This window comes from Rutilus rutilus (genome assembly GCF_951802725.1).
Source record: "Rutilus rutilus genome assembly, chromosome: 3".
In the NCBI taxonomy this organism is placed as follows: domain Eukaryota; kingdom Metazoa; phylum Chordata; class Actinopteri; order Cypriniformes; family Leuciscidae; genus Rutilus; species Rutilus rutilus.
In genome coordinates this window covers 58543732-58569103 of record NC_140211.1, presented here as the reverse complement: position 1 = coordinate 58569103, position 25372 = coordinate 58543732, and the positions used below count along the sequence as shown (strand labels likewise).

General features: G+C 41.9%; 1 protein-coding gene across 1 annotated transcript in view; it reads left to right on the top strand.

Moving 5' to 3' along the window:
- LOC311287484 (polyunsaturated fatty acid 5-lipoxygenase-like) overlaps window positions 1-6145 on the top strand; it is a gene marked incomplete at its 5' end in the record, with an annotated part of 34020 nt that extends 27875 nt beyond the window's left edge. The window contains 3 exons of the mRNA XM_084404354.1: window positions 3739-3839; window positions 3948-4118; window positions 5281-6145. Coding sequence (XP_084260480.1) covers window positions 3739-3839; window positions 3948-4118; window positions 5281-5460 — 452 coding nt within the window. The 3' untranslated portion in view covers window positions 5461-6145. The remainder of the gene's footprint in view (window positions 1-3738; window positions 3840-3947; window positions 4119-5280) is intronic.
- Window positions 6146-25372: the final 19227 nt, after the last annotated feature.

Here is a 25372-nt window from a genome sequence, read left to right as displayed (position 1 = left end):
GTTGAGTGATTCTTACTCACCTGAGCTTTTTATGAACTCAAAGGCGCGGACGCGCGAGAGAAAAATAAATAAATAAAATAGCTGAGCGCACGGGTGGCGCGTTAACAGGCTAGCGAATTACTAGCGTGTTGTGCTAGTAGTACTAATAAAAAAGCTAGCGATGTCAGGTTAATCTGAGATGTTGGGTAAAATGTAGTAGTATAAACAACTAGAAATGGTAGTAAAATGATGGTTCAAAACAAAGAAATATATGGCTAAGACGGAGCTTATCGCACCGAATCAAACAAACACACTCACAGCAGGCAACGAGGCAGACAGGAGCAATCGTTCAGACTTATGTGCCATCCAGAAACTTGCGCTCTGCAAGCGAACGACGTCTAGTGGTGCCATCTCAAAAGAGGCACAAAATCTCTTTCTCAGACCTTCACCATGACTGTTCCCTGCTGGTGGAGTGATCTGCCTAACTCAACCAGAGCTGCTGAGTCCATAGCCAATTTCAAGAAATGGCTGAAGACGCATCTTTTTCAGCAGCACTTGATCCTTTTTTTTTTTTTTTACATGTACTGCGTTAGACTAAACTGAGAAGGGTCATAGCGCTTGCATATTGTTGTCCTACTGTTAGTTTAACTGCTTCTATTGTTCTCATTTGTAAGTCGCTTTGGATAAAAGCGTCTGCTAAATTAATAAATGTAATGTAAATGTAAATATGTGTATTCTTTCACGGTACGGCTTCCTGCGGCGAGCCCGTGTCTTCCCATCATTGACCGGTTGCGTCTCCCCCCAGTTATAGGCTGGAGCCACCTCAGTGACATTCCATATGTTGTACTGTCCAATCATTTGCCCAGTCCATATGTGTTATTCTCCACATGTTACCTCCCTACGGGCAGGATATGTCTGCCGCAGCATAATCCTTCCAACGAAAGATTAACACTTTCCAGGTGGTCTTGAGGAACAGCAGTGACTTCCCTGGCCTAAGCCCTGTCCTATCTCCGGATCAGAGATCAGGAGGCTTTTGTCTAGGCACTGGAAGGTGGCAGCTCTAGTGGCATTTTCGTAATGTTGACTACGTCGAACATAAGCGACTGAAAGGGTACGTTTTGGTTACGTATGTAACCCTAGTTCCTTGAAGGAGGGAATGGAGACGTGGTCCCGTCACAATTATTGCTGGACCACCACTGACACCGGGCTCCGTTCGGCTCCTCAGCGAAAAAACAACAGGGGTCTCATTTATAAAACTGTGCGTAGGAACCTTACTAAAAGTGTACGTGCGCCCGAAAGCCAAAAATGGCGTATGCAAAATAATATTCGGATTTATAAAACCGTTCGTACGCCAGAACCTGCGCAGAATTCACTTTATAAATCCCACTCAGCGGAAGATTGTGCGCACATGCGTCTCCTCCCCGAAATAACCATATATGGAGCTTACAACGCCTAGTTTTACTATGCAGATCCTCATTTGCATATCATTTGCATATGATTATTCATCCACGTGATAACGTTTAAAGGTACAAGACACATTACATGAATAAAAATCAAGTAGTTGCCTATATCTTGCCTTGTTTTTGAATACATAAATCAAATAGTGTAAAACACATTTCAGAGAAAGTTTTTCTCAATCTTTTCCAGTGGCCGAACTGTATTTTGAATACTTTTAATGGAAACAGATAGTCCTTGGGCATTATTTGCACGAAACTATTTTCTCAGACAATCTGGTATTATCATGATAAGCAGTTATCTCTGTGGTTAAAACATTAAAACACAGCACGCCAGAGGAAAAGTGTTCAAAAACACTGCATTAACAACAAATATTTCTATTGACTGAATTTGAATATAAAAATGTTGTAACTTCTCAGTAATGATTTCATGTTTAAGTGCTTAACTCCATTAGTTTAAATCATTATTTTATTTATTTAAACAAATTCAGTTTGTCAGTTTCACTAAACGGCCCAACGCGCTCGCTGGCGCGGACATTTAAGAAGGGATGGATATTTGCTTCAAGTGACAGGCTTGGTGAGTGAAATTATATCTGTATTATCTTTCTGTATATGTTAAATTTTCTTTAGATTGTCTGTCTAAAAGTGACCAAAAAGACACTTAACTCCAGCTCACCATCGGTGTCGCCAATTCCCTTTGTCTCCAGAATGTGCGTACGCACGGCTCAAAGTTTGCTTAAAGGTGCGCACATTCTCCCGTCAAGTTTGTTTTTTATAGATCACAACCTTTGCGTGGGAACTGGCGTACGTACGTTTCCAGCCCCGTTTTGTGCGTACGCACGCTTTATAAATGAGACCCCAGGTGCGTGCATCCACTTCTGTATTTATACCCGCACTGCGGGGCGGAGCGTGTGATGCAATTCACACACGCCAATGTGCATTCGCTTGTTAAAACAATACTCGAAGATGACAGGCTCCCTAAGCGTGATCCCAATCAATCGTAACGTCGACTACGTCTCCGTTCCCTCCTTCAGGGAACGAGGGTTACATAACCGAGACGTTATCTCTAAACTCTTAAAAACTTTATTACCTTTTGTTTTACTTCTTTGCGAATGAGACCTTTGTACCAGTTGCACTGAGACATTTCAAATGATACCAAACATGTATAATTACTTATTGTACACATTTAACATTGCATAGGTTTTTAGTGAGTTTTAGGTGAGGAGGAGAAGAGAGGGAGCAGGGGGAGATGATGAGACTGTAAAAGTGAGGTGCATCTCGGATGTTGCTGTTACATATACAAGAGAGAGTTCAAATGTTAATTCTCAGGAGAGCCTTTTGCTTTCTCGCGGTGTAGCCCAGACTGGCACCCGCCTTACAGCCACTTTATTCAACGGTCTTAATTTTCTTAAATCTCCTGTTATGGCTCCGAGTGAGAAACCACGTCAGACAGCATCGCTTCAGAAACCACTTCAGACAGTGCGTACGGGAAACTGAACAAATAATTCAAAATGATTTGTGAATCAAGTTAGTTCTGCCAACTTGTTTGATTCTGGCTGCATCCAAAATCACATACTTCCCTACTATATATAGGTAAAAAAAAATCACAAGAATTCACATTATTCATAAAAGAGTAAGCAGAGAGTACCTGGATGACCTACTACTTCCGGCGAGATTCCAAAGTGCGCTTGAAAGGGATTAGACAGAGCGCTTAGAATAAACTACGCTTTTCTTAACATATGTTGCATTAAAATATAAATATAATATAAAAGTAATATTAAGTACCAACGTGTACTTCCTATAAGTTTAGGATTTGTGTTTAGTTTGGTCTGGTTTAGGATTAATTGCATGTAATTATGCATAATATATAGTTATTACTATAGAAAGTACATGTAACATATGTAATGGTGACACTGTGAAACACGCTGCTCTCCGTGTGTTTTTCTGACGTCTCTGGTCACGTTCATACGTAATTTGAGCAAGCTTATTTTGTCCATTAGAGTGAAAGATCTGAAAAAAACTTTACCCTCCCGTAGACCCTCCCCTTGAAGAAATCAGGGCAGAAGTGGTTGAAAGTGAACAAAAGAGAGTACAATACCAGGTGTAAACAGGAATGTGTCTCCCTCGTCTACTTGTGATCCAATCTACCAAAACGCATCCTAATACCTGGTGTAAACAGGGCCAAATTACATGATTACAAGCATGCATGATTGTTTGTTCTTGTATATTCTATATGCATCTTTGTGTGTTTCAAGTCACCTTTAAATGTGTGCACAAGTTAAATGCATACTGACACTGTTTCCAGAGTTTCCAGAGTCTCTAGAAACTCGAGAGGAGTTAGTCAAGTACCTGACTGTTGTGATATTCAACGCTTCAGCACAACATGCTGCTGTCAACTTTGGACAGGTGAGATTACACACTACATTACATACAACAACAGCATCAAACATTGCTAGGCAAAATTCTGGATAATATCTATAGGCTAATGTCTGTGAGTAAACTTTTATGTTTCAGTTTGACTGGTATGGCTGGATCCCCAACAGTCCTTCCACCATGCGCAAGCCGCCTCCCGACAAGAAGGGCCAAGTGGATATGGACTATATCATGGAGAGTCTGCCTGACCATATACGTTCCTGCAAGGTTCTAGGAACAGTTTGGACCCTCAGTCAGTTCCAGAAGAATGAGGTTTGATATCTTATTCAGTTTACTTTCCAATTGAAATTGTAGAGAACATGGCAGCAGTCTAGTCTAAATCAATGTGAAAAAGAATTAACCTGTTACTGGCTCAGGGTACAGAGCATCAAGGTAAGACTTTAAAAAACCAATAACCCAAAGATGTTTTTATTTATTATTATTTATTATTATTTATTTATTTATTATTACATTTTCAATTCTTCTTATTGTTGTAGATTGTTTGCTTGCTACAGTGTGTGTGTTCTGCGGCACTGCCAGCATACAAATATTTTCAGTCAGGTAGTGCAATTAATTTAACTGACCCTTCGCTAAGTCCCACTTTAAAAACATCATAACACTGTAAAAAATTTCTAACCCTCCCAAATCAAAAATTTCAAGTGACCGATAACATCTAAATTTTTCAATTGGCCCAAGTGAAATTCTGTAAATTATAAAATTAAATGTACAGATTTTCACTTGGGCCAATTGAAAAATTTAAATGTTATCGGTCACTTGAAAATTTTGATTTGGGAGGGTTAGAAATTTTTTACAGTGAATGTTTGGGGAGTAACAGAAATTTATCTATTCTTTTAATGGTGTCAGCTATTTAAAATATTAAAAATTAGGAGCTCTGATCTGTTATTGTCCAGTACAAATCATAATAACTGCTGCATGCAAAGAAGAAGGCAGCAAAAAAACTGAGAATGAAACGTCTACTGGTACACTATATTATATGCCACATTCACACTTTTATGTCCACACATTTTAAAATGTTGAATAAGAAATCCATATGTTACAAATTACATTTTACACCATGTGTTCTGTAGTGCTATACATTTCCTCCAATCCTTAAAGGCAAGCTTTTGCTCTTCTCTAAAGTTAGATAATGGATGTCCTGTGTGTTTGGATAGTTGTAAACTAAATGATCTAAAAGTGATAGAAGAGATGATTTATCTTTTTTCTGGAGCACGTATAACAGTGACAGTTAATTTATGTTTTGATAATCCATACTATATGGATTATGATTGTAAAATCCCCAATTCCTTTGTTTTATAAGCTTGTCTGAGTGATTGACAGTAACCAAGGGGGCGGAGCTTAGAGAAGGGTCAGTTTACCTTGTAAAAAGAAAGAAAGATGTTGTTCTGCTTTCTGAAGAGCTTACTTTTCCCCCCAGCTGTACTTAGGCACGTATCCAGAAATGTGCTTCACAGAGCAACCAGTGAAGGAGGCCATGAAGACTTTCCGCAAGAAACTAGATGAGGTGACCAAAACAATCAAGAGCCGGAATGAGGGATCAGCATTTGATTATTGTTATTTGTCCCCAGACAAAATCCCCAACAGTGTTGCAATTTGAGAAAATATTTTGCCAGGCCTATATATAGTGTTTATGGCCAATGTGTGCTTGACATAGATAAAGAGAAGAACAGCTCTACTTAAATATTAAGTATTGTAAAACACAGAGCATTCTGCCTTTTGAAGCGATTTATAGAAATTGTTTTATTAACTCTTTTTGTATTTGACTCTGTTGCTGGGAAATAATGGATATTACTTTGTAATGCGATCTGTGCACGCATGTATGTTATCTGAGGGGTGATTGTCTGGTTCACGCCAGGAAAGCAGAACAGTTTATTTGACTATATGCTTTAAAGAGCTAAACTTGTGTTATAATCCATTTATTAGTGTCGTTCTTTTTTATTCTTTTCTTTAATCATATAAACTTGCATATTTATATATCCATACTCTAGTATTCATTTACTCACCCTTTGAATCATTTATTCATATTCTTTATTATTCAGATGATCTATTGTTTGTAGTCTATTTTAGATAATCATTTGACTTATTTTTGACCTTACAGTTATACTGAGATCTTACATCTATATTGATTTTGCGTTGATTATCTTGTATACACATGCAGAGATGTTTCATGAATGCTGTAAAGGAAATGTTTTGAGATTGTGAACATCTCTGACAGCACTTCAAATGGTTGTTACATTTGCTCTTTTCCACTGGAAAGCTCTCATAATAAAGAAAAAAGCTTTAATAAAATAAACAGAAATAATGTTTTCCATTACATTTATATTGAGATATTGTTGTTTTCTTTTTTTTGATTATCAAAAAATACACATTTAAAGGTTATTATTCAGGTTATGTAATTTAATAGACACTTTAATAGAAGTAATTAATATTAAATATAATTCATATTCATTAGTATACTGTAGGAATACACCTTCTTAAAAAAAGTAGATTTATAAAAAAGAATTGTATTAATACTATTATTATTATTATTATTATATTTATTTTAAAAGTACATTTTTAAATAAAAACCTTAACTGGAAGAGAATGATGCTAGCAACACTAATGTGTAAAGTATGGAGGGATTATTGGGTCAGATTTAAAACTAAAAGTCTAAATTTGAAACTAAAAGTCTAAGTCGAAAATGAATTTGGTATTTAGGATTGGGCATTTGGTATTTAGGATTGGGCATTTGGTCATTTAGGATTTAGGATTGGGCATTTAGGGATTTAGGCTTGGGAATTTGGTATTTAGGATTGGGCATTTAATCATTTAGCCATTTAGGATTTAGGATTGGGAATTTGGGGATTTAGGATTGGGAATTTGGGGATTTAGGATTGGGCATTTGAGGATTGAGGATTGAGGAGTGTATGCAAATAAGGAGGCATGGCCCAAATACTGGAGGCTGGGTTTGAAATGGCTGGTGCGCAGAGGCACCTTATGGACAGCAGAGGGAGCTCCCAGTGCTAAGGAGCACTGTAATGAAACCAAACAGAGCAAGTGAGCAGGGCTGGAGAGAGGACTGTACTTTACAATGTGATAACTTCAACTTAATGACAGTGTTGTAACATTTATGTGGCCAGTGTTGTTTGTAAATGAGTTTGTGCCCCAATACTGACATTAATTTTGGGGAAACACTTTTGAAGTGTTAAAAGAGGTTTGTTTTGAAAGGGTTAACTATTTGAAGATCTTTCAAGAAAACAAGAAAATCTCAAAACTGTTTATTATTTTATTTAATTTTTTGTTACTTTTTGGTATTTTATGATATTGAAACAGATCCTTCCAGCAGAAATATAATTTACAAAGAGAAGGAAAATAAATTACTAATTGTTAAACCGTAAGACATTTGACAGTTATTTTTGAATTTACCTTGGGGTAGGGGCGTCTCGCTTGCACTGTTAGGATTAGGTGGGTGGGGATGTGAATTTAAATGTATTTTTCATCACATACACTTCAGGAAGCCACCGTGTCGACATACTTACCTGAAGCCTATGCTACCTATTCCTTTAGTATAAAATAGTGTAAGATAAAACATATACATAACATATTGCATATTGAGGCTCAAAGCACTGGAGCAGGGACTAAGATCCTTTTGCTTTTAAGTCTCCCAGGGTAGTGTTCTAATTTTCCCCCTACGAGACGAGACTTACAGTCCCGTTACAATAGGAACCACCTGTTTTGCATAAGTTGTAATAGACAGCACACAGGTATAGTAATAAAGAAGCTTGTCTCTTGCCACGGCTTTCACAATATCGTGAACGTTCGGATTAAGTTTCGTGAGTTTAGTGTACATCAACATTGTCATGTGAAACTGTAGATGCAGTTGAAACAGAGGTTCGGTCGATTGCATCATCGGACGGAGAACAGTGTTGGAGACTGGCTGAGAGCACGAGAGAGAGTTGCTAGAGCCGTGAGTTTCATTCGGAACACTTGTTTTTTCGTTAGTCTGACTAAGAATTTTTGAGCGTCCTGCTGTTTTTCTGGGTGATCTACAGACAGGGGCGTAGAAAGCTTTTCAAAAGTGCGGGGGATGGATGTGGTTTGTTTATTAACAATAAAAACGATGAATACAATGACAGGTAAAAAGGTATAACATACAAGATATAAAAAGCTTCCCATTTAAATGAGTGATACTAGAAAAAATAAGTCAAAACTCTGTTGTGAAAATACACAACAGTAGACTTGCTAAAGAATCAGAATCAGAAATACTTGAATAATCTTTAATATATAAGTATATATATACTACTGGTCAAAAGTTTTAGATCGGTAAGATTTTTTATGTTTTTAAAAGTTTAAAAGTCTCTTCTGCTCACCAAGGCTGCATTTATTTGATTAAAAAACAATAATAAAAAAAAAAAACAGTAATATTGTGAAATATTATGACAATTTAAAATGACTTTTTTTCTATTTTAATATATTTTAAAATGTAATTTATTCCTCAGATGAAAGCTGAATTTTCAGCATCATTACTCCAGTCTTCAGTGTCACATGATCCTTCAGAAATCATTCTAATATGAGTTGATGCTCAAGAAACATTCATTATTATTATCACTGTTGAAAAGTTATGTGCAATTTTTTTCAAAATTCTTTGATGAATAGAAAGTTCAAAAGAACAGCATTTATTTAAAATAGAATATTTTCTAACATTATATAAATGTCTTTACTGTCACTTTTGATCAATTTAACTCATCCTTGATATTGATTTATTTTATTTATTTCCCCAAAAAATAAAATGAAAATTCTTACTGACCCCAAACTTTTGAAGGGTAGTGTTTAATGGTACAAAAGCTTTAGATTTCAGATAAATGCTGTTCTTTTGAACTTTCTATTCATCACAGAATTTTTTTTTGTTTTTACATATACGAAAATTAAGATAAAAATACATACAGCTCAAAACGTTTTGGAGTTGGTTGGATTAAAAAATAACAAATAAATACTGGTGACTAGCCTACATATCTCAAAAATATCATCATTCTTTATTCTTTCAAGCAGCAGACATATTTATTTGTATGAATTAAATATAATGAATTAGTATTAAAGCTATTAACGAGCAGTGAATGCTTTTCTCTTTTTCTTTTGTTGCTTGATAAATACACAGTGACAGACCGCATTAGGTTTATTAACCACTGTCACTTTAAGACATCGGATCATGTCCAATGACGTGCACTGATGCACATCCGATACACTCAAAACTGTTTAAGACATAACCAACATATGTGACGGATCTTGTCGCTTTTGTAACTGGATCTGGTCTCTTTCCCCGTATTCTGCGTTGTGTTTCGTTCACACGTCCTTCGTGCACTCAGATAAACAGGAGTCAGTGGGCTCAATTCCCCAATAAATGCAAGGACACATCATTTGTGTTGATCTGTATTTACTGAAAAGTGAAATAAAATATCCTCTCAGTGGTGTTGTCACGGATACATCAGCGTCAGCGCCAGCTCTCTACACTCCGCCCACCCGATCAGCATCCCCGGAATACTAATCACCTGCACCTGTCTTCACCACCTGTCATCAATCTCCTGCCACTTCCCGCACTCCTTATATTCACCTCCAGTTCCATCAGTCCCTTGTCAGGTCTCGTTGAAACCTTCTCAACAGTCTGACTCTCTCATGCAAACTCAAATACGCTACTTACCTTCTTCAGCTACTTACCTGCCGTCAGCCTGTTCTCCGGATCCTCCGTCTGCTTCAGCTATCCCGCTCCCGATCGTCAAACCTCATCCAGTCATCTACTACCTGAAACAGATAAGAGACTTTGTCAGATCCACCGCATCCATAAACTCTGCTAGAATATTTCACTACTCATCTAACTCACCTGCCGTGACTGTGCTTTGTGTCAATAAACATCCTTGCAACTTACCTGTCTGTTCTGTGCTGATTTGTGACAGAAGACCTGACCAACATGCACGAACCAACAGATCACGGCGAAGAGGAAATCCCCATTCAGAACGCCGGTGTTTCTCAAGCCATTCCATTCCCATCCGTCATTCATTCTTCTTCATCTGCCTCTGTCAGTCCCATGGCCCGGCCAGCGCCCTTCTCAGGCGAGGAGGGGGAGTGCAGCGGATTTTTACTTCAATTCGAGCTGTACATGGAAATGATTGCTTCTCAATTTCCCACCGAGAGAGCGAAGGTCGCTTTTCTCATCTCTCTCCTCGCAGGACGCGCTCTGCTTTGGGCACGGGCACTTTGGGATGCAAAAGGTAGTGTAACTCAAACTCTCGATAATTTCATCAGCCATTTCCGGGAAGTGTTTTCTCCAGTTTCCAATGCTCTAACCATCCATGATCAGTTATTCCGTTTAAGACAAGGTCAATCCTCTGTTTCCTCGTATGCACTGCAATTTCGCACACTGGCAGCTTCCAGCGGATGGAATGAACCGGCTCTCATTACCGCTTACCGTCAAGGATTAGAGCCCGAGATTCGTTTACAGCTAACCATTCATGATGACATCATTGGGTTAGAAAATCTCATTCAGCGTTCCATCCGGGTGGATCAACGACGCACCGCATGTCAGCTCGATATCCCTGCACTGCCTCCTCCTCGACCTGCTACTACAGCCAGCCCTTCAGCACCAGAATCCATGGATATCAGCTCTACACATCTATCATCTGTTGAACGTTAGCGTCGTATGGACAATAACCTATGTCTATACTGTGGATCCGCTGGTCATCTGCTCCTCACCTGTCCAGTACGTCCCCCACGAACGGCGGTGAGTACAGTACGAATACATTCGCCCATTTCTCAAATGAAATATACTACTGTCCAGATCTCTTACCTCAAATGATCTCTTTCAGCGCAAGCTTTAATTGACTCTGGGTCCGCTGGAAATTTTATCTCTCTCTCCACTCTTCAAAAACTTCAAACCCGCAGACGATCCATTCCACAAACTCTTCAGGTCCAATCCATCCTCGGGAAACCGCTCGGTCGTGGGAAGATCAGCCACAGCAGTCCAACCATCACTATGAAAATCGGTTGTCTTCATCAAGAGGATTTGTCATTTCTGGTGCTGGAGGGCTCTATGGCAGAGATCATCCTGGGACGCCCGTGGCTGGAACTACATTCCCCGAACATCTGCTGGGCTACGGGAGAGGTCTGCCAATGGGGAATCCGCTGCTTTTCCCACTGTCTGACTCAAGTCAAGAAACCTCGTCACCCATCTTCTTCTTCCGCTCGGGAAATTCCCATGTGTTCGACCTCCATCGAAAGTCCAGCCACTGATCAACACCATGAAATCCCTGCCGTCTACCGGGCGTTCCAGGATGTCTTCGATAAGCAACTTGCCACCAAGCTTCCACCACACCGGCCATGGGACTGCGCGATCGACCTGCTGCCTGGGGCGGTTCTGCCGCGTGGTAAGATCTATCCACTGTCCATCCCGGAACAGAAGGCCATGGAGGAGTATATTGAGGAGGCTCTACGTCAAGATTACATCCGGCCATCCACGTCCCCTGCCGCTTCCAGTTTCTTTTTTGTAGGCAAAAAGGACGGAGGCTTGCGCCCCTGTATTGACTACCGGATCCTCAACAACTCCACAGTCAAGTATCGGTATCCCCTTCCTCTGGTTCCAGCAGCTCTGGAACAACTCCGTGGTGCTCAGATCTTCACGAAACTGGACCTTCGCAGTGCCTACAATTTGATAAGGATCAGAAAGGGAGACGAGTGGAAGACTGGGTTCATCACCCCTGCAGGCCACTATGAATATAGGGTCATGCCCTTCGGGTTGTCCAACGCTCCCGCAGTATTCCAGGGGTTTATGAACGAGATCTTCAGAGACTTCCTGCATCAATTCGTCATCATCTATATAGACGATATTCTCATCTACTCCGCCAACCTGTCTGAACATCACCGCCATGTCCAGTCTGTCCTTCATCGTCTGCGTAAACACCACTTGTATCTGAAATTGGAGAAATGTGAGTTTCATCAAAGTTCTATCCATTTCCTGGGGTATGTGATTACTCCTCATGGGATCACCATGGACCAGAGGAAGGTGGATGCCGTCACCAACTGGCCACAACCCTCCAACTTGAAAGAACTTCAGCGTTTCCTGGGATTTGCTAACTTCTACCGCAGATTCATAAAAGGTTACAGTCAAATCAGTGCACCCATCACCTCTCTTCTGAAAAAAGGGGCCAAGTCTCTGTCCTGGACCACCGAAGCCCTACTAGCCTTCGAGAAGCTGAAACACTCCTTCAGTTCCGCTCCCACTCTCGTCCATCCCAACCCAGATCTACCATTTCTCATCGAGGTGGATGCCTCAAGCACCGGGGTGGGAGCGGTTCTATCGCAGCGGCAGGGGGAGCCTCCTCGACTCCATCCATGTGCCTTCTTCTCCAAGAAGATGTCCCCGGCGGAGCAGAATTATGACATCGGCAACCGGGAACTGCTGGCAATCAAGCTAGCACTTGAAGAGTGGAGACACTGGCTGGAGGGAGCACAACACCCCTTTGAAGTCATCACAGATCACCGCAACCTGGAATACCTCCGTGAAGCCAAAAGACTCAACACTCGTCAAGCCCGCTGGTCATTGTTCTTCACCCGTTTCAACTTCAAAGTAACCTATCGCCCAGGGGACAAGAATGTCAAGGCTGATTCTCTTTCTCGTCTGCATCAACCTGATATCGTCAGTTCTACTCCAGAATCCATACTCCCTCCAGCCATGATTGTCAGTCCCATCCAGTGGAGCTTAGACGACCACATTGCTGATGCTACTCGTACTGAACCTGCTCCGCCGGGAGGTCCTGAGGGACGGACTTACGTACCCACTCGCCTGCGTCTGTCCCTCATGGACTCCATCCATACATCTCCGGGCTCTGGACACCCAGGCAGCCAACAGACCCTCTCGCTTGTGCAACAACGGTACTGGTGGCCCAATATGACCCAGGATATCTCCCGATTTGTGAAGAGCTGCTCAGTCTGTGCCATGGCCAAGGTCCCTCGACGTCTTCCAGAAGGTAAATTGGTACCTCTTCCAGTACCCACCAGCCCTTGGTCACATCTAGGGGTAGATTTCATCACGGACCTTCCTTCTTCTGACTCTCACACCTGTGTCCTTGTTGTCGTCGATCGGTTTTCGAAAGCCTGCAAACTGATTCCTCTGCCCGGTCTGCCTACTGCCTTTGAAACGGCTGAGGCTCTCTTCACTCAGATATTTCGACACTTCGGAATACCAGAGGACATCGTGTCTGACCGGGGTCCACAATTCATCTCCAGAGTATGGAAAGCCTTCTTCAATCTTCTGGGAGTCTCAGTCAGCCTAACTGGATATCACCCCCAGTCCAACGGCCAGACTGAGCGTAAGATACAAGAAATCGGGAGATACCTGCGGTCATATTGCCATGATCATCAAGACTGCTGGAGCAGGTATCTACCCTGGGCCGAGTATGCACAAAACTCCCTTCAACAGTCCACCACTGGTCTCACGCCTTTCCAGTGCATACTCGGCTTCCAGCCGCCTCTGTTTCCCTGGTCAGGTGAGCCTTCCGATGTTCCAGCAGTCCATCATTGGTTCCAGGAAAGCGAGAGGGTCTGGGACTCAGCACACGTCCATCTGCAAAGGGCTGTTCGGAGACACAAGAGCCAGGCCGATGCAAGAAGATCAGCTACCCCATTATACCAACCTGGGCAAAAGGTCTGGCTCTCAACCAGGGATATCCGTCTCCGACAGCCCTGTCGCAAGCTGAGTCCCAAGTACATAGGTCCGTTCGCGATACAGAGGCAGATCAATGATGTCACCTACCGGTTATCACTACCTCCTCACTACCGCATCTCACCTTCATTCCATGTTTCCCTGTTAAAGCCATACACTGACCCTCTTCTTCCTCCTTCCACAGAGTCTGGCGCTGATGTGGTACCTCCTCCTCCAGTAGATCCCGAAGTCGACAACATCTACCGGGTCCAGGACATTCTCGACTCCCGACGACGGGGCGGTCAACTGGAGTATCTCGTGGACTGGGAAGGTTTTGGTCCTGAGGAGAGATGCTGGGTTCACCGTGATGACATCCTCGATCCCACACTCTTACAAGACTTTCACTCTGCTAATCCCAATCGTCCGGCGCCGAGAGGTCGTGGTCGTCCCCGTCGTCGGTCTTCTCTTCCCTCAGGAGCTGGCCGTGGAGGAGGGGGTACTGTCACGGATACATCAGCGTCAGCGCCAGCTCTCTACACTCCACCCACCCGATCAGCATCCCCGGAATACTAATCACCTGCACCTGTCTTCACCACCTGTCATCAATCTCCTGCCACTTCCCGCACTCCTTATATTCACCTCCAGTTCCCTCAGTCCCTTGTCAGGTCTCGTTGAAACCTTCTCAACAGTCTGACTCTCTCATGCAAACTCAAATACGCTACTTACCTTCTTCAGCTACTTACCTGCCGTCAGCCTGTTCTCCGGATCCTCCGTCTGCTTCAGCTATCCCGCTCCCGATCGTCAAACCTCATCCAGTCATCTACTACCTGAAACAGATAAGAGACTTTGTCAGATCCATCGCATCCATAAACTCTGCTAGAATATTTCACTACTCATCTAACTCACCTGCCGTGACTGTGCTTTGTGTCAATAAACATCCTTGCAACTTACCTGTCTGTTCTGTGCTGATTTGTGACAGGTGTTTTGCTGCAGACATTACACATCAACAGCACGCATTCCCCGTAGCAACTGCTGTGTTACGCTACAACAGTATATAACCAATAATAGAACACACGACCACATTTCGTATGAAACATGACGCAATAATAAAAGCAAAAGCAATAATAAACACAAAAATATACATAAAAACATACCTGAAAAGTGAAATAAAACATACTCTCAGTGGTGTTTTGCTGCAGACATTACACATCTAAATAAAATATACGATATAATTAGCAACCTCGTGGCCTTGCTAACGAGAGCATTATCAGACAGAAGTTTACAAAAGGCCATAACTAATCAAATATATGTTACTACTCAGATTAAATGGTTTAAACATTGGCTAAACCAAATCACAAACACAAAATACTTGAAATTGCTAGTCATTTTGCGTCATAATCACACAAATATTGCCAAAATGAGACAGAGCATGACCATACGCACCAACAGCACGCATTCCCCGTAGCAACTGCTGTGTTACGCTATATTCTGTCAAACCACGCATTTTTGTCTGCAGCTCCCAAACAAACCACATGAGGGCACTACTTTAACATGAAATGAATAACTACTGTTGAATTCAGGAGGATTCACAATAAAACTAAATACAATTCTAACTCTGTTACATTCACCCCCACTGAATTCTACTGAATTAAGGCAGCAGTAGTACAAAAATAAAACACCCTTCAATACATTCACATTGCCGTACAGACACAGAGATACCTGCTGGTAAGCCAAACTCTAGGTTATCTGAAAAGATGAAGTGGAAAGAGAGGAGCGCAAAACTCTCAGACCAACATCTGGCAGTAAGATGCCCATATACATCTCACAAAACTCTATGTCAAGGTATATAGTAAGCAAATGTAACACACATATCAAGGTATGTCACGAAAAGAAAAAAAACATTGAATAAAAAAAAAAAAAAAAAAAAGTTATAACTTGTGTCTTCTCATTTGTACATCCTAAATCATATTTGTTTACAAACATGTTGAACAACTCAGTACTAAAACAAATAAACATTCAAACAGTCTGAATTCCGCAACCAGGCAGTGACACAACATCTTGCATAGACATAGTGTACAACAGTCTATTCACAGGCTTGAGGAAACGCCCAAAACGAGACCTGGCCACGATAAAGGTCCCAGTGTCAGAAACTGCCACATCTTCAGCATCAACTTTGGAAACATCTGCTGAAGGATTTGCAATCACAGAACATGCAATACTCACAGATTCCACCTCAGAATTCAAACTCCTAGTAACACTCGAACTATCAAACTGTTCGTTTTGTGCACTCACTGACATATTGCTCAAAGACACAACTGATCCCAGCTGTGAACATTCATCAGGCAACCCAGAAACCCAGTCAGATGTTCTGGCATGACTGTCAGTTGTAGCACATGAGACATTAGCATCAAGAGACAAACCATCATCAGGTTTAACAGACACTGAATCCTCATGCATCTTTGCCAACCCACCATCTCTGACACTCGTCCCAGATTTCAAACTGTCAACACCCATATTTGCCAAAGACTCAGAAACATTGTTTTTGTCGCATGAACCAGGCACAGACGAAGATGGAACTGTGTCGGATACTGTACACTCTGCTTTGTCTAACGGCAAAAAGTTCACAGGTAGCAAAAGGTTGCGATGCACAACCCTTTCCTGACCAGTGCTTGCATCCCTAATCTTGAAAATGTGAGTGTCGACATTTCTATCCACCACAACAAAGACGGCAGAGATCCACCTGTCAGCTAGCTTTCGCTTGCCTCTTCCAGCCTTGTTCGCTAGAAGAACACGATCACCAACATCAATGTCCTGACCTTTGACTCTCCTGTTGTAGAGGACTGCGTGCCTACTCTGTTCCTTTGAAGCATGCGCCTGAGCTAATGACAAGGCCTCCTCCAAATCTTTCAAAAGAGAAGCCACATACTTGTCGTAGCAAGTCACAGTGTGATCCTCCAATACAGAACGGAAAATGATGTCTACTGGAAGGCGAGGAACTCTACCGAACATGAGATAAAATGGAGCATAGCCCGTCGTCTCATGAACAGTACAGTTGTACAAGAAAGTCAAAGATTGCAGTTGTCTCGGCCAATTACGCTTTGCATCAGGAGCCAATGTACGGATCATGCTCCCCAGGGTCCTATTAAATCGCTCCACACTACCATTCCCCATAGGATGGTAGGGAGTTGTATGTGATTTTTGTACCCCAGACACCCGAAGAAGCTCACAAATCAACTGGCCTTCGAAGCTTGCCCCCTGGTCACTGTGAATGCGTTCCGGAAACCCAAACACACAAAAGTATTTGTCCCACAAGACCCGTGCCACCTGTTTAGCAGACTGATCTTTACATTGAAACGCATGTGCCAACCTGGTAAAGTGATCGGTGATCACTAAGACATCGACTGACTTGTTTTTATGATCCTCAGCGGACCAAAAATCAATGCATACCAACTGCAATGGTCTACTGGTCACAATATTTTCTAGGGGTGCTCGACCCTCAGGCTCAGCAGTTTTACCGATTACACACCTTTGACAGTGTCGTACATACTCTAACGAGGCTAACTCTGTCGAGGCTCAGCCAAAAGAAACGACGTCTCACCAGTCCCAAACTCCTGGACTGTCCCTGATGACCCGCATGATCGTGAATACCCCTCAAAACCTCCAACTGAAGTGACTCAGGGACAACATACTGGAAACGCTTACCATTAGACAAACGATCACGGGAGATCCGGTAGAGAATCCCATTTCTCACAACAAATTTCTCCCAATGCTTAATGTATCTAAGGACCCCAACAGATTCCTTTGCTCTTTCACGCCTGCTAGGTCTGCGATGTCTTTCCACATAATGAATAACCCTTGACAGCACACTATCAGAAAGCTGCTTTTCACGCAGGTCACGTTCGGAATATGTAGGCTGCATCTCTGAGTCGGGAACCATCTGAGGAAGATGATCCAAAACAGACAAAGCACGAAGTCTTGCACCGTCTTCCCATGCCATTTGTGAGTCAAGCATGGCCACTACATCCTCCTTATCCAAGGAAATTCGTGCAACATTCACCGAATTACTGTGCAAAGGACCGCTGCTAGAAACACCCTGCTTTCCCTCAGACCCACAAGACCACCGAAAAGCATCCTGAACTGAGCCAGCAGAAACCTCCTGTACTTCAGACAAAAGTTTGTCATATTTCTCACATAACAGTCTAGAGCCGATGCTAGTATTCACGAATGGAACCCTACTCAAAGCGTCAGCCACAACATTCTTCGCACCCGGTACATACTTGATGTCAAAATTGTACGCCGCAAGTTTGGCCACCCACCGCTGCTCACAACAATCAAGCTTAGGTTTGGACAAAATGTGGGTGAGCGGGTTGTTATCGGTCCACACCGTAAATACGTGACCTTTCAGCCAGTGGCTGAACTTCTCGCAAACTGCCCATTTTAACGCTAAAAACTCTAAGCGATGTGCCGGGTAATTTCGCTGAGATGGAGAAAGCGACTTACTGGCAAATGCTATAGGTCTAGCTCTAGTGTCACCTGCCTGAACTTGAGACAGCACAGCTCCAATGCCATCTAAAGAAGCATCGGTCGAAAGGACAAAAGGGCGGCTAAAATCCGGATGGGCCAAGACAACTGCTTCTACCATGGCCGTCTTAAGATTCTCAAATGCCAGCTGCGCCTCAGGTGTCCAATCAGCTACAGTCAATTTTCTTAATGCACAGTTCCTTTTATTTGCGCGACCCCTTTTGGCTCTTTTTATCTGACCTTTCAATAGATCGAAAAGGGGTTTGGCCACGGTTGAGTAGTTGGGTACAAAATGCTGATAATAGTTAACCATACCAAGGAAAGATCTTATGCGCTTCTGGGACGGTGTAATTCCATCAGCCTCCATCAGATCCAAGCTGGTCATTTTGGATATACTCTCAACCTTACTTGGATCTGTGGATACACCAGACTCATCAATCACATGTCCAAGAAATTGCACAGATTTCCTAAGGAAATTACATTTCTTGGGGGCAAGTTTCAGATTGTGCGTTCTCAACCGACTGAATACCATCTCAAGACGTCTCAATGCTGTCGTTTCGTCGGGTCCAAAAACAATCAAGTCATCTAAATAGCACAACAAACTTAGGAAGTTTTGGTCCCCAAAAATACTTGTCATCATGCGCATAAAACTGCCCGGACTATTACAAAGCCCTTGAGGAAGCCGATTGTACTCATATAGGCCCATAGGTGTTGTAAAGGCTGAGTACTTTCGGTCATCCTCATGTAAAGGCATATTGTAAAAGCCGGAGGTCAAGTCCATTGTGCTGAATAGTGAATTTCCACCTAACGCAGCCAAACAATCGGCCTGGTGAGGCAACGGATGAGCATCTTTAAACGTCCTTTTGTTTAACCACCGGAAATCCGTACACACGCGTAAATCACCATTCTTTTTCCAAACAAGGACCAAAGGAGACGCAAACTCGCTAGTCGATTTGCGAATAATCTCCTTTTCCTCCATTTCATTCAAAACACGACGCAACACTTGATACTGACTGGGCGCCACCAGGGCCGGATTAACAATTTCCTGTGCCCTGGGCAACAAGACCCAAGGCTCCCTGTAGTTAGGGGGGTTCGGGGGCATGCTCCCCCGAGAAAATTTGGATTTCTCTGACCTACATATGTGCAATTTAGGACTTTTGAAGGCCAAAAAATTATAAGAAATAGGCTAGTTTTAAAACCTTGTCATTAGATTATTTGTCAATACCTGCTCTCTCCTCATCTTCATATTTATTATTCTCTCAGTCTTCTTATCCTGGCCTATTTCTACCCCTCCTAAAGCTGAACTTTGACTGATAGTCTTTTCATTTTCGTCTGTGTCAGTGACGAAAATAAACATAGGCTCAACTGATATTTATACGTTTTATGAATCATTTTCTTAGACATGTTAATTTACTCAAGGCTACCAGGAAAGCTGTAGCCTAAGTCAGCATTGTCATTAGGAACCTTCTGCAAGCTTTGGGATTTGAAAACGTCTGTTTTTAAATATTAAAAGTAATTTTAAATAATACAAATTATAGACTACGTTTAACGCAGTTGGTGGAATTGGCAGACGTTCCCCTAAGCATCGTGCGCTGTGGAAACGCGTCAAAGCATTCTCAGGTATAATTATGCAGCATTAATGCATGAATGATTTTGAACGAATATTTCATCATGTCGATATACAATGGTCACATAATGTTAAAACTAATCTTGCTATTGATATCTTTGTTAGACTACCGACCCTATAGAACAAATGTACGGCTAATATCGAGCCTGAATCCAACTTTACCGCGCTCAACCAGCGGGAGTGCATTTCACGAATTAGTAATCGCTGGCGGTCAGCGGAGAGGGAGGACAGTCTGCGTGAACCCGCGTAGATGCAGTTTATGCAGTGAAGACTGAAAAGAGTTTGATAACTTTATTAAATTTCTGTGAATTTCCTACCTGTCAGGGCCCCCTAGATCTCATGGGCCCCTGGGCAAGTGCCCAGTTGCCCTAATGGTTAATCCGGCCCTGGGCGCCACACGTCGGTACGGAAGTCGGAACGGTTTTGTGTCTGAAAGATGGATCCTATGGACAAATTCAGTAGCATTGCCACAATCCAAATGATGACGTGAAAAGACATCATTGTACTGCATGATTGTATCGGCCAATTTCTGTCTACAACAGGGGTGGGCAAACTACGGCCCGCGGGCCACATACTGTTTAATCCGGCCCGTCGAGTATTAAAAAAATTGTCTAAAGATCGCATTCATTTTGCCTCTTTCTTGCAATACTTTGCGTTTTATATATATATATATATATATATATATATATATATTGCGTTGCAAATATTTGACAATCGGAATATCAGATATTTCATGCCATAGCTAACAAATGTAAAAAAGGAAAAATGACATAAAAGCAGATCATCATTCATTCAGCGCTGTTGTGGCTGCGGTGTGTCACGTAACAAGCTAGACACGTCACCATGGAAACCAAACAGACAGCAACTTAAGCGCATAGATTTGGTGCACATTAATGTTTTTTTCTTTTTTTGAAAACTCACAGAGAAAAAAATGTTTGGTAACCGCTTGCACACATGTTTAGTTTTTCCTTTGATTTGTCTGCTATTTATTTTTGCTACTCTGGATTTGTGGATGTATCCTCCTAACTGATTCCGTTAATCCGTTTACCGACCTTTATCGCCCGGCTTTCGACTAACGTTACGCTCCCCTGTCTGCCATGTACAGAACCCGGTTTTGTTCATTAAATGTTCTGATCTGCCTTTGCTTTTTATGTTTTATTTTATTATACTTAAAATATAATAATATAATATAATATAATATTGTATAATCGTTTATTTCGTTTTTTTTCACAAATGTATGTCTTTTGGAAGTGCAAATTGATTGCCATGCAGTTTTAATAAAGTTGAATTAACGTAACCTTCTGTCATTTTTACTCTTCTAACTGTACACTTAGGTGTTTTGTTTCTAATTTACGGTTAGGCCCATTAAATAATAATAAGGATAAACAATATTTAAAAAGTATAGGCTATAATTATCAATCATCTGACTAATTAAAAATTAACCTCAAAACATAACATGCTAAATGGGGGATATCTAGCATAAAAAATTTTATTGTCAGAATGTCCTCTCAGTTGTTGCCACAACGTAAATGTGTTTGCTCAGCCCGATCTCATGAAAGTTCGAATACCACGAATTGTATTTGTAGTTCTTATGAAACGCAGTTTTCGCGTGCATATGATACGCACTTAAAGGGATAGTTCGCCCAAAAATTAAAATTCGGTCATCATTTACTCACCCTCAAGTTGTTTCAAACCTGTATGAATTTCTTTTTTCTGCTGAACACAAAAGAATATATTTTGAAAAATGTCGGTAACCAAACAGTTGATGGACCCCATTGACTTCCATAGTATTTTTTTTTTCCTATTATGGAAGTCAATGGGGTCCATCAACTGTTTGGTTACCGACATTTTTCAAAATATCTTTCAAATTATTTCAAATATTTTTCAAAAATTGCACTCCGCACCCCTAATCCTAACCAAGGGGTTTACAGTGCACAGCATATGCACAAAAAAATATATATTTTTGGCGTATAAATGGCACGAGAAATTAAATTCGTGGAATAGATACGCACTTTCATGAGATCGTGTTTCATAATCTGCTACTGGGCCGGCCCTCTGTCAAATTTTAAAACCCAGTGTGGCCCTTGAGCCAAAAAGTTTGCCCACCCCTGGTCTACAATGCTCAGACGCATCACAGGAATCCAGATCAAGCCCTTCCAGACCAACTGACTTTAGCTTCTCAGCAACGGACCTCAGATCAGTTGAATTACTACCCCCTGCCTGATTTTGCTGCATCTGAGAAATCTGGTTCCCATCATCCAAGTCTTCAAGCGCAATACCTGGAAACAAATCAGCTATCTTGGCATTACGCTTCAGCATAACAGGTTTGTTCCAGGTATTGATTAACTTCAATGGAACCCACCTGTCCCTCCATAGGTGAGTAACGAGCCTGGCCACAAGAATGCCTTTAGGCGCTGACCGAGAATTTGTTGGCTCTGTCAGCACAGCACTACCTGGAGACACCTCGGTATGTTTAGGCAATCTACCCCACACAAGGTATTCACAACCAGGCTCCAGACAGATTGCAGAATTACATCTCACGGTGCCAATTTTGTCAGGCACCCCATCACCCCTCCAGCGATTCAAGCCTGCAAGCATAGACAGGAAAGCCTCAGACATAGGATCATTACACACATTAGGAGTCGAAACTGTCTTCCAAAACAAATCACATTGCTTAGAACATCTTATGATGTGTTTGATAACATTCGTACCAACAATGAATTCATCATGCTGCCCACTGACAATCAATGTAGGTACCAACATTTTGCATCCATAAACCTCCAGCTCAAGTGTGACAGTACATTTTGGTTTTACCCGGCTGCCTCCGCAGCCAATTAGCGTAACATCTGGGCTGCCTCTACACTGATCGCTGATTATTCCAGCATCTAACAATTTCTGTTCTGCACTCTCACTCATGGTACATGCCATGGATCCACTGTCGAGCATTCCATCCAGGACCACTTTATTAGCCACCATGACGGGAGTGTAGAACAGACTGTCATTTCTGCAGACGACACTCGTGTTCTGGAACACAACATTCTCACCACAACAAGATTGTTTAGCAGACATGAACATGTTTTCGGCATTTGCAATATCGACATCAGTTTGGGAGTTGCTATCCAAACCTGTACAACCTCCCACCATATACAGGTCGGTTAGTTTCCCGACTGAGGCTGTGGACAGGCTGAATGAGCATGTCCCGGAGAAAAACAACCAAAACACAACCTGTCCTTAAGACAGTGAGTCTTAGTGGAATGTGCAGTATTACCACAAACGCCGCAGCCTCTTGCTCTGCCTCTGTATCTGAAATTCACATTCTTCTCAGGCTGGCTATTGTTACCCTGCTGTACTCTTTCCAACACCTGCTCCAACATGCCCATCATACGGTTCAGGACATTCTCATCTGATTTTCCAATATCCTGGGACTTAGGAACAGTTAGATCAGAACAGCAAGCATTGCGCAAAGGGTCATGTACGCCACCAGGCGCAGGAGCGGGATTCACATAGTTTGCAAAGCTAGCACCAGTTTCCTGAAAGTGAGATATTGGCAAATGGTTATCACTACGTGTCACATCAACATTTCTCACACCGAGAGAGCTGGCAGAAGCCAGAGAGGAGCGTCGCTCTCTCTGATACTCATCCAACCTCCCCTGGACTTCTCTAGCAGTTCATTCACTTATCAGCTTGTGCTTAAAGAGACCAGACAGAACAGGGTCAGGGCAATATTTTACAAACATGTGAGCCACCTCTTCACTGATATTATCCATGGCCCGCCCTTGTCTACGCAGGCCTTCATCTGCTAGATCTGCTGCCTTATTGATTCTGATCCAGTAATCTACTGCGGTCTCACTGGGCTTAGGCAGAGTCGAATAAAAGTCAGCCAACGGAAGGCACGATGGTGCAACACTGAAATATTTCAGGAGAATAGAGTAAACTATGTCAGGGTCATTCTTGACATCAAGAGACGAGTCACTTCTTAGACTAATTCTCACAATATCCCCCGCTTTGCCCATCAATCGCGATATTATCTCATCTGCTTGATTTTCAACAGCACACTTCTGTTTTGACAGAAGAGTCCTGGTCATCTCAATCCATTCGTGTACCGGAAATTTATCACTACCGTAGGGGTGACCCCGAATAGTCGAAGATTCGATGCTTCGATAGGAGGAGCCTGATTCGACTACCGATCTCAAAGTCGAATCTTCGCAGAGATGTTATGAAACGAGGATCATGCCCCTTTGGCTATATGAGGGCGCTCAATTTCACATAGAACTAGCTTTTATGTCAATACGTTAATATTCAGCCTATTATGATAATGCTGTATATAAAAATGTGCAAAGAAAGAAGCTTTTAATAAAAAATTGTTAACGTGCGTGAATAAATCCAAACACCCGTGACAGATTTAAGTTTCACTTTCGATCCGTGACCGACAGAGGAGCGTCTTCGCGGCAAGGATTTAAATCTTTAACAATGTCTGGGATAAGAAAATCTAAAGTGTGGATGTACACCATCAGAAAAGATATTCTCCAAGGCTGGATTTAGCATCAGGAAAACCATTATCGCACTTCTGTCGGCCAACGTTAACACGTTTAACGCATAGACTGGGTTTCACGTTAGAATGTATTTTATCCGCGCGCACAATTTGAAAAGACTCCAACGGACACAGACAGAGTGAAAGACTGGATTTGGTCTCTCGATCAGGTAGGGTACAAGTGATTTCAAAACTTTTCAGCCGGTTCTAATTTGATTTTTGGATGCTGTGAACATTTTTAGCTAAAAAGACTGCCTCCAGTTTAGCATTTATTGTTGTTTCTGCAGTTAAAAAGACAAAGTTGAAAATTCTGGCTACTATCGTTATTTTAATAATTTCTTTATTTTTATTTTATTTATTAATCTGTCAGGGTTATCTAATCTAACTATTTGTGGCTTGTGTTTTGAATATATGTTCCCCTGCACTTTAGGCATTTTGCACACATTTGCTCCTCATCTTGTGACTTGATTCTAATTTATTTCATTTTGTATTTTTTATTTATTAGAAAGGTATAGGCCTATTCTGTTCTAATTTAATTTTAGTAAATTAATGGTTTATTTTTTCGGTGCATCGATGTTGTGCTGTAGGCTGGCCTGCTGCTCGCACAGGTAATTTAGCCGATTTAATTTGATTTGCATGTGAAATGCAAATCCTGTCTGCAGTGTGGCCTTTCTGGAGTTATGTTATTTCTTAGTTTTATTGATCCAAAATGTTTTTATAAATTTTCTTCTATATCTTTGTGTGATTTTCTGTACATCGCGGCTTTGAAACGTTAAAGCCCCGCCCCCATACACATGATTCGACTATTAGTCGACTATAGGCAAGACATGACGATTCTGATTCGACTATGAAAATCCATAGTCGGGGACAGCCCTACACTACCGTCACCTCTGAAAATTACAGGTTCTCTGTCGGTAGTGACATGTACGGTCACTTGAGAAACATCTTGTTTGGTGAAACTGTCAGAATTTATCTCTTTGCCGACATGAGACTCGTGGCCCGCAGTCATTGTTCCACTTTCAATTATTTTGGCAGCGACAGCATCACTAATTTGGTCACCCAGCCGCCCAAACATGTCGGCTAAATAATCCAACATCTGATTATCGCAATTCGCACTACGTGAGGTAGACGTGTTTCCAACATGGTGCTCAACAGGTGGGTCT